Source organism: Phoxinus phoxinus, assembly GCF_949152265.1.
Source record: "Phoxinus phoxinus genome assembly, chromosome: 12".
Lineage (NCBI taxonomy): Eukaryota > Metazoa > Chordata > Actinopteri > Cypriniformes > Leuciscidae > Phoxinus > Phoxinus phoxinus.
In genome coordinates, this window is record NC_136887.1 from 9,055,882 (window position 1) to 9,065,234 (window position 9,353).

Genomic DNA, 9,353 nt, shown 5'->3' on the forward strand with positions numbered 1-9,353 from the left:
TTTATGTGTGTGTGTTCTTTGTTGTAGGCCTGGGCGGCAAGGAAAATAAGGGCGGCAGCCCTCCTCATTTTGGTGGTGGGATTTTGGAGTGTTTGCTGTGCCACACGGAGGGGTTCGACCGAGTGCAGTGTGAGTGCACGTGTGTGTGTGTGTGTGTGTTTTTCTTTGTTTCTTTTTTTTTAGGAGAATCAAGAGGCCCATCTGGGTTGAGTGACTTTGGCTGCCGACCCCAATTTCTGGGGTTTAATTTTGAATATTGTTGTTGAGTGTTTTTTTTTTTTTGTCTTTTGCGAGTGTTTGAATCATTTTATTTAATAAAAGTGATTTTATTGTTTGCCTATCTCACCCATGTCTCTTCCCTGACTCCAACCGAGACGAGCCTGTGAGCCTTGTGTGCTCCTAGCGTGTCTAGGGCGATTCCCTGGTAGTAAGCCCCCAGGGTGGCGTAGTTGGTTTATTTATTTAGGTTTCTCTGTTTCGGAGCCCGATCGCCACAATCTGGCGTAGTCGCGGCAGGGTTCGGTTGGTTGGTCAAAGGTTGAGACAGGGGTATGAAGTTGTTTTGTTTCTTTTTCAGAACAGTGGTGACTGGTTCGTGAGTATTTTCTTGGGCCTTCATGGTAAGTAAATCCTCTGCTAAATTATGGAGGACGAGTTACAAGTAATGAGGGATTTAATAGCCCAACTGAGGGCCGATAATGAGAGACTGTTGCAGGAGCGGCGACCAGTTGGGTTACCTGATCCTGGAGCAGCCTCTTCTAGCGTAGCACCACCAGTTATACCACAGTTAGTCGGTGCTGGGGTGACGGAGAGACTAGTGTTTATTCCACGAGATCGACGTTGTCCTAAATTCAGTGGTACCGTTGGTGTCCGTATTAACGAATGGGTAGAAGAAGCCCAAGCATGTATGCGCGTACGTAATCTTTCTCTTGCAGATCAAGCTTTCTTTCTGTTTGACCATCTTGAAGGTGAAGCTCGTGAAGAGATAAAGTATCGGCCAGAAATTGAAAGAAACGATCCTAGTAAAATTATTTCGGCATTGCGTGAAGTGTACGGGTGTTCTGAGTCGTACGTTGCTTTACAGGAAGCCTTTTTTTCTCGGAAGCAGCAGGCTGGGGAGACCTTGTTGGAGTTTTCCCTGGCCCTGATGAGCCTCCTGGAGAAAGTGAAAGATCGGTCGCCACACGCTTTTACAAATGCCGACGTTGTTGTACGGGATCAATTCGTCGAGTATGTGTCCGATAATGCTCTTCGCAGGGAGCTTAAGCAGCTTATTCGACGACAACCCACCATGACATTGTTAGAGGTTCGGGGGGAGGCAATTCGATGGGAACGAGAGGGAATGCCAGGCGGTGCGCGAGGTCGGAGTCATTCAGTTCCATCATTGGGTGGAATTCAGTATGGGGTGCAAGGGGGAGCTAGTTCAGGTTCGAGTCATGGGAACCCATCGGGTGAGTTGAGGGAGCTACGAGAAATGTTGCAGCAGCAACAACAGCAGATAAATCAGCTCACGCAAGCTCTCGCCCATAACCAATCACCCCGTTTTCATCGTCAATACCCCCGTTCCGATCAGTTGATTTGCAGGCGTTGTCAGCAACCGGGCCATTTTGCTCGGGAGTGCAATGGGGAACGCCGTCCCCCTTGCCCTCCGCCGAGGCCTCTTGCTGTCCCTTCGGCTTCCGAGTTGAGGTCATCGCAGGTATTACCACCTTCGGGAAACTAGTACCCACCGGGCTGCAGAGCCACAGCTCGGTTGGGGGTGCGTTTGGCTCTCAATTCCCAGGTAGTAACGAGTCGGTATCCCGGTTGGTTTCCGCATGTCCACATTCCGTTGTTAACCTGTTAGCCTTCAGCGCCACTTTTGAAAAATCCCCAGAAATTGCATACCCAACCTAAAAAAGATTCAATTCATTGACCCTTTGTCCTAAAAGCTCAAGTATGGTCTCATTTGAAAGCTGACACCTGGCACTTTATTGGAAATGTAGAATGAATTATTGTCATAATGAAAAAAAAATTATGAATAGCTTCAAAGTTGTGTAAGTTATTAGAAATTTATTTTTATGAAACATCTTCATGAAAATTAAATTGAAGTTGGCCCGTCAGCACTCTAGAAATGCACTCCAGCTAAAGACACATGTCTGACCATGTTATATTTAAAATTTGAAGGTGATAAGTCTAAAACTCTGTATTTTGTTAAATGTTTTTCAAGATCATCTCAAATGACTTTATTTTGAATTGACTCTAAAATGCAAACTTGTGTTTATTGTCATCTATTAGCATCTATTCAGTCTATTGTCTCTATTGTTTTGTGGTGCAAACGAGCCCCATTCAGTGTCACTCTCTCCTGCTCACATTTACACCTTTCCAGCCGGCTTATGGCCATAAATATTATTTTCCTTTGTCTCCATTATAATCGCTAACGACTGGCTAATCACGGTGTTTCACCCCCTAATTTCTTTCATAATCTTCACTTCACATTTGAAACTGTATCAAATGCCTTTCTCAAATAAAGAAATATTTCAGTAAGCATTCCGATTTAGAAAAAAAATCATAAAAAATAACAGCTAGATGGCAGGTGCAACTAGAGAGCTAGCTAGCATGTTAGCTTAGCACACCATCAATACACGACAATTTATGAGATTAAAACCCTGTTTTATGCTCCAAACTTACTTTATAGCGCAAGTCGAGTGTTTTAAATAATCTTCTATGAGCTTATTTGGCTTCAGAAAAGAAAATCAGACAGAAAATAAATGAGTTTATGGTATTCTGCATGTTTGTAAAGTCTATATCGATTAGCATTGCATTATACATATAATCTATTATTATAAAAATACCTGACATGGCTCGAAGAACACAGGTAAATCAAATATCATTGCAATCATGTTTATTGTCTTCAAAACATCTTTATCTGCATGTTATAGCGATCTCTGAAAGCTAACGTTAGCTGTGTTTATGTCAGTGACGTCCTGGAAGGTCACAGGTTATTGTTCTTCTTCGTGAGCTTCCATATTTGGAAAAAACTGTGCATAGAGCGCCCTCATTCTGCTGTATGGATTGAAAACACAGTACATCAGAGTATCCAGCGCTCTTTATGTATACATCGACGCATTTGGATATAAATTCAATAAATATTATTCCTGTCTATAGAAATATGATGTAAACCTATGATAATATATCAATATTTCTCAAAATCTGCACATTTTTGAGCCAAAAGCCCTGAGGAACGTTGTTTTGTCACGCGTTCTCAAGACAACAGCACCGGAGTTTTTTTCTGAATGGAGCAGCTGACGCTCATAATTCATATTAAAGGTATCGACTCATTTTTTCATTACATAAATCCTGACACAAATTAAGACATAACTGTCACTATAAGTTTCTCAGAATACAATAGTGGTCAAATACTGAAACGTGAGACTTATATATTTTTAATGATGTATAGTTTGTCAAGGTAATAACATTAAATCTGATAGTAACTTTGAACTATTTAAAAAAAAAAACGCTTCAGAGCGTCCTCGCTCTGGTGAAGGCTAACAGGTTAAGATTGGGGGAGTCCCGGTGTCCTGTTTAATTGATACTGGCTCCATGGTGTCGACGATTACAGAGCGTTGCTTTCAGCAGCAGTTCGAACCACGGGGTCAGGATCACTTGCAATCGTGTCGTTGGCTGCAGCTCCGAGCGGCTAATGGGCTTGAAATCCCATATATTGGTTATATGGAAATAGATGTTGAGTTTTGCGGTAAGGTACTGTCTAATTGCGGGGTGCTGGTGGTCCGGAATCCTCCCAGTGGCTGGAGTACTGATGTTCCCGGCATTTTGGGGATGAATGTACTCAGTCGCTGCTATAGGGAGCTTTTCGGGCAACACGGATCCGCCTTGTTTGAATTACCATTTGTGACCCGTGACCCTAGTATTGTGCAGGCATTTCAAGACTGCCAAAGGGCAACTCGAGTTTCCGACCATGGGGGCGACGTAAGGGTACGGGGGCGCAAGGTGTGTCGCGTTCCAGTGGGCACCATGAAGCTAGTTGCAGCAACATGTTTTGCGTTGTATAGGGGTAGCACGGTGTTGTTCGAGCCCCCAGAGACTGGCCTTCCTGCGGGCCTGTTAGCCTCTCCCGCCTTGGTACAGGTGGTCGCAGGTACGGTTTATGTGCCTTTGGTCAATGTAGGCATGGCGGATGTGGTGCTTTACCCCACCACAGTCATAGGTGAGTTGAGGGAAGTATATTTGACCAACTTGCCTGTTGGAGTGGCTGAGGTTCCCTCAGTGATCGCACAGGTTGCGGCTGGTGGTGTTTCAGGTACTCCCGTACTTGACCAAATTGAATCTGTTGATTTGGGGGGGTTATTGGTTGAGGAACAGTCACAAGTTAAGGCTCTACTTCTAGAATACCAGAATGTGTTTTCGATGCATGAGGGAGATCTGGGTTGTACTAGATTGTTGTCCCATGAGATCCCACTAACTGATGACGTTCCTGTCCGACAGCGCTATAGGCGAATTCCACCTTCGGAGTACGAGTTGGTAAAAACTCATATTAACCAGTTGCTGGACTCCCAGATCATCCGAGAGAGTTGTAGCCCTTACGCGTCACCCATCGTGTTAGTTAAAAAGAAGGATGGCAGCCTCCGCATGTGTGTCGACTATCGACAACTTAACTCTAAGACGCGTAGGGATGCTTTCCCCCTACCAAGGATCGAGGAGACGTTGGATTCGTTGACAGGGGCTCGCTGGTTCTCCACGTTGGACCTAGCCAGCGGGTACAATCAGGTCCCTGTCTTTGAACCCGACCGACCAAAGACCGCTTTTTGTACTCCATTCGGGCTTTTTGAGTGGAATCGCATGCCCTTTGGCCTCTGCAACGCCCCGAGTACATTTCAGCGCTTGATGGAGCGACTTTTTGGGGATCAGAGACATCAAACAGTCTTATTGTACCTCGATGATATAATTGTATTTTCTTCCTCAGTGCAGCAACATCTGCAGCGATTGAGAGTAGTGCTGAGTCGCCTGCAGGCTGAGAATCTGAAGGCCAAATTGGACAAGTGTGCGTTCTTTCGTGAAGAAGTTAAATATCTGGGGCATGTCATTTCTGCCCAGGGGGTAGCGACGGACCCGGGTAAGATTGAGGCTGTAGCTCAATGGCCTCGTCCGTCCACTGTCTCAGAGCTACGGACCTTTTTGGGCTTCGTGAGCTATTATAGGCGCTTCGTGGAAGGGTTCGCGAAGCTGGCCACTCCATTGCATAAATTGGTAGCCGAAGCGACTGGAGGGAAGTCGGGTAAGAAAAATAAGCGAGGGTTTATCGAGGTTTGGTCTGCGCAGTGTGAGGATGCGTTTAGGGACCTTAAGCACCGGCTTACGACGGCACCCGTTCTGGCATATGCTGACTTTGCCAAACCATTTATTGTGGAGGTGGATGCCAGCCATCTGGGATTGGGCGCGATACTCTCGCAAGAGGTTGATGGCAAAGTTCGCCCCGTCGCTTATGCGAGCCGTACTCTTAGGCCTGCGGAACGTAATACAGCCACATATAGCTCTATGCGATTGGAATTCTTGGCCCTTAAATGGGCTATGACTGAAAAGTTTCGCGAATACCTTTTAGGAAATAAATGTGTAGTACGAACTGATAACAACCCGCTGAGCCACTTGGCCACTGCTAAACTGGGTGCTACTGAGCAGCGGTGGGCAGCTGAATTAGCGGTGTTCGATTTTGAGGTCCAATATCGATCCGGCCGAACCAATCAGAATGCAGATGCATTGTCTCGCCAGAAATCCGCTACCCAGGAGGAAGGAAACTGCTGGTCTCCAGGTCTGGTAGTCCCAGAGCTGTTGAGGCGAGCTGCACAGTCAGAACCTATAGGGATGATCCAGTCTGGGGCTGTTCAGGCCTTGCCTAGTCGTTCCGGTGCAGATATAAGTGCACTGCAGGAGGCTGACCCCGACATCGAACAGGTGTGGAGTCTGTGGCGACAGCAACGGCGTCCAGGGCCAATAGAGCGACGGCGTTTGTCCAAGTCCGCGTTAACTTTTCTCCAGCAATGGGATCGGTTAGTGGAGGAAAAGGGCCTGTTGTACCGAAGAGTGTTCCGTCCAGATGGCGGAGAGGAAGTACTACAGCTGGTGTTGCCAAGAGTGTTGAGGTCGGAGGTACTGACACAGCTCCATCAACAGCATGGGCACCAGGGCATCGAACGCACTCTGGAATTGGTGCGACAGCGATGCTACTGGCCGGGGATGGCCGCTGATGTTGCGCACTGGGTTCAGGGATGTGAACGGTGTCAGTTGGCTAAGGCGGCTCCTCCGATTGCGCGAAGTTTCATGGGGCATCTGTTGGCATCCAGGCCTAACGAAATTGTGGCCATGGATTTCACTGTCTTAGAGCCGTCACTTTCAGGGCAGGAGAACGTATTGGTATTAACTGATGTATTCAGTAAGTTCACTGTGGCCATTCCTACCTTTGACCAGAGGGCAGAGACCGTTGCCCGAGTCCTGGTTGAGGAGTGGTTCTTCAAGTTTGGGGTTCCTGGCCGGATCCATTCCGACCAGGGCCGCAACTTTGAAGCCATTTTGATCCAACAGTTGTGCAGTCTTTACCAAGTAACTAAGTCTCGTAGCACTCCTTACCATCCGGCCGGTAACGGCCAGTGCGAACGATTTAATCGTACTTTACACAACTTGCTAAGAACTTTGTACACTGGAAGGAAGAGAGACTGGGCGTCCTGTTTATCACAGGTATTGTTCTGTTATAATACTACCCCTCATCAAGCTACTGGCGAGAGCCCTTATTTTTTAATGTTTGGACAGGAGCCAAGGCTGCCGATAGATTTCTTGCTGGGGAGTGTGCAGGAGCCAGCTGCGGGTGGAGTGCATCATTGGGTCGAGGAGCATCAGGCTCGGTTACAAGTGGCATTTGAGAGTGCTCGCGAACGTTTGAAGGTGGTGGCTACTCGGCGTAAAGCAACACATGATCAGCGGGTGAGGGAGTTACCGTTGCAGGAGGGGCGACGGGTATACCTTCGTGATCATTCAGCAAGGGGTCGTCATAAGATTCAGGATTTATGGAGTTCAACTATCTACCAAGTCATAAGGGCACCCCGTGAAGCTGGGGGTGCTGTGTATACAGTGGCTCCGGTGGGGGACCTGAGTAAGATCCGTCATGTCCATCGGTCGATGTTGAAGCCCCATATCTGTAACGAGGTGCCTGAGGAACTACCGGACCTTTTGATAGAGTCGCCAGTTCGACTAGTGGCGGAGGAAGGGTTGGGGGATGTCGATTTGGGTTGTGTGGTGTCTGTGGTTCCCCCAGTGGCCCGTGGAGGGACTACAGGTACCCCAGTGTTGGGAGTGTTGACTACTGCTGCCCCGCCGGTTGCCACCTGCAGTATGCCGCTTGAGGAGGATAGTGGTGGTCGAGATACGAGTCAACTATCGATGCTGCCGGCTGGACCCCCGAGGTCACCCGAGGCAACCGTAGTTCCATGTCGAACAGGACGTCTGGGGGCTGGAGAACATTCCAATAGGTACCACCTTCCACGAGGAGTTGGAAGGGTGGACCCTGGAGCAGCCGATTCTCCAATACTGGGGTCTCATTCTGTTGTGGCGTTGTTTAGACCGTGGCATTGAGCCATCCGAGGAGCTTCAGGTATTTGTTTCACCGTCGGGACGACGATGAGAGGCTGGGGGGTAGACTGTAGCAGTATGCATTCGCTCTGATTATTAACACTAGCTGGATGGTGATTTAGCTCTGATTATGAGGAGTATAAATGTGGTGGGTGCGCGTTATCTGGGGGGGCATCACACGTGACGTCACGTCCTTGTTGTCATTCCGGCGCGGTGTTTAGGAGCTAGAGAGTGGACGGGAACTAATCGGCATACACTCGGCCGCGCTCATTGTTGTGCAAACTTCCGGTAAAGCGGACGAGTTTTGCGGTGCGTTAATATCGTGTTGTTCCAGGTGTCTTCCATATGCCTGGTTAAAGTTATGGTGGGTTGTTCGTTACTGTTACTAACTGGATGCTCGAATCGGAGACCCAGTTCAACATAAGCTGCTGTTTGACCACCACCCCGTCACGTGACCGCTACTAGACTAACGTATGGATAAACTGTGACTGCATAGTTTTGTGCTGCTGGGCTATGTAATTTTGCCCTAAATGGGTAACGGCCCCACGACGTCATCCGATCTCTACGACACCACTAACATTAAACTGGTGGGGATGCTTTGACCCAGGATTTGATATTGGCCGATCTGAATGTAAAGGGCTATAGTTAGTGTGGCTTTCTGATGCTCATTACCCTGTCATCACTGTTCATTTTAGCTTTGATTCAAGCTCTCATCCCTTGTTTAATCGTTTGTTGATGTCCTTGTCAGGTGAATTTTGTTTTGTTAATTTCTTTTTTTCTCTCTTTTTGGACTCAAGCGCGCTCTTCGTGGCCCTTGTACGATAGACACAAACACCTGGTCTGTATTCTCTACTTCTGTCCAGGATATTTATCCTACTGTTTTCCTTGAGTACCCTGATTATAAGCGGGGCAGGTGTAGTGTAGAACAATGCTGTGAGGTGATCACTTGGAATGTATCCTTCTACATGTGCTGAGAATGTTTGTTATGTACTAGTCTGAGATAACTGTGTATTTGGGTCTAACCATTGTGTTTGTGTAGTTTTTTTTTTTTCTTTTTCTTTCTTTTCTTTTTTTTTTGGGTTTATGCTTTGTGTACATTATTGTTTAAGTCTCTGATTGTGGTGCATGAGTTTTATGTGTGTGTGTTCTTTGTTGTAGGCCTGGGCGGCAAGGAAAATAAGGGCGGCAGCCCTCCTCATTTTGGTGGTGGGATTTTGGAGTGTTTGCTGTGCCACACGGAGGGGTTCGACCGAGTGCAGTGTGAGTGCATGTGTGTGTGTGTGTGTGTGTTTTTCTTTGTTTCTTTTTTTTTAGGAGAAACAAGAGGCCCATCTGGGTTGAGTGACTTTGGCTGCCGACCCCAATTTCTGTCGTCAGGGCTGTTTAATTTTGAATATTGTTGTTGAGTGTTTTTTTTTTTTTGTCTTTTGCGAGTGTTTGAATCATTTTATTTAATAAAAGTGATTTTATTGTTTGCCTATCTCACCCATGTCTCTTCCCTGACTCCAACCGAGACGAGCCTGTGAGCCTTGTGTGCTCCTAGCGTGTCTAGGGCGATTCCCTGGTAGTAAGCCCCCAGGGTGGCGTAGTTGGTTTATTTATTTAGGTTTCTCTGTTTCGGAGCCCGATCGCCACATATGCTTTTACTTTTAAAAATGTTGGTAACGTTACAATGCTTACAAACTTTGAAGATTTTGAATACAGAAGTTACATTTGTAATGGTGTATTTTCATTTA

At 46.9% G+C, this 9,353-nt stretch overlaps 1 protein-coding gene across 1 annotated transcript; it reads left to right on the forward strand.

Moving 5' to 3' along the window:
- Positions 1-339: 339 nt before the first annotated feature.
- On the forward strand, positions 340-3,631 carry LOC307008158 (uncharacterized protein). Its single transcript, XM_079630787.1, has 2 exons — positions 340-1,833; positions 3,535-3,631. Exon 1 carries the CDS (start codon positions 644-646, stop codon positions 1,721-1,723), a length of 1,080 nt encoding a protein of 359 aa, XP_079486913.1. The 5' UTR covers positions 340-643; the 3' UTR covers positions 1,724-1,833; positions 3,535-3,631.
- Positions 3,632-9,353: the final 5,722 nt, after the last annotated feature.

Coding starts and splice junctions, on each gene's coding strand:
- LOC307008158 (XM_079630787.1), top strand. CDS start 644: ATGGAGGACGAGTTACAAGTAATGAGGGATTTAATAGCCCAACTGAGG.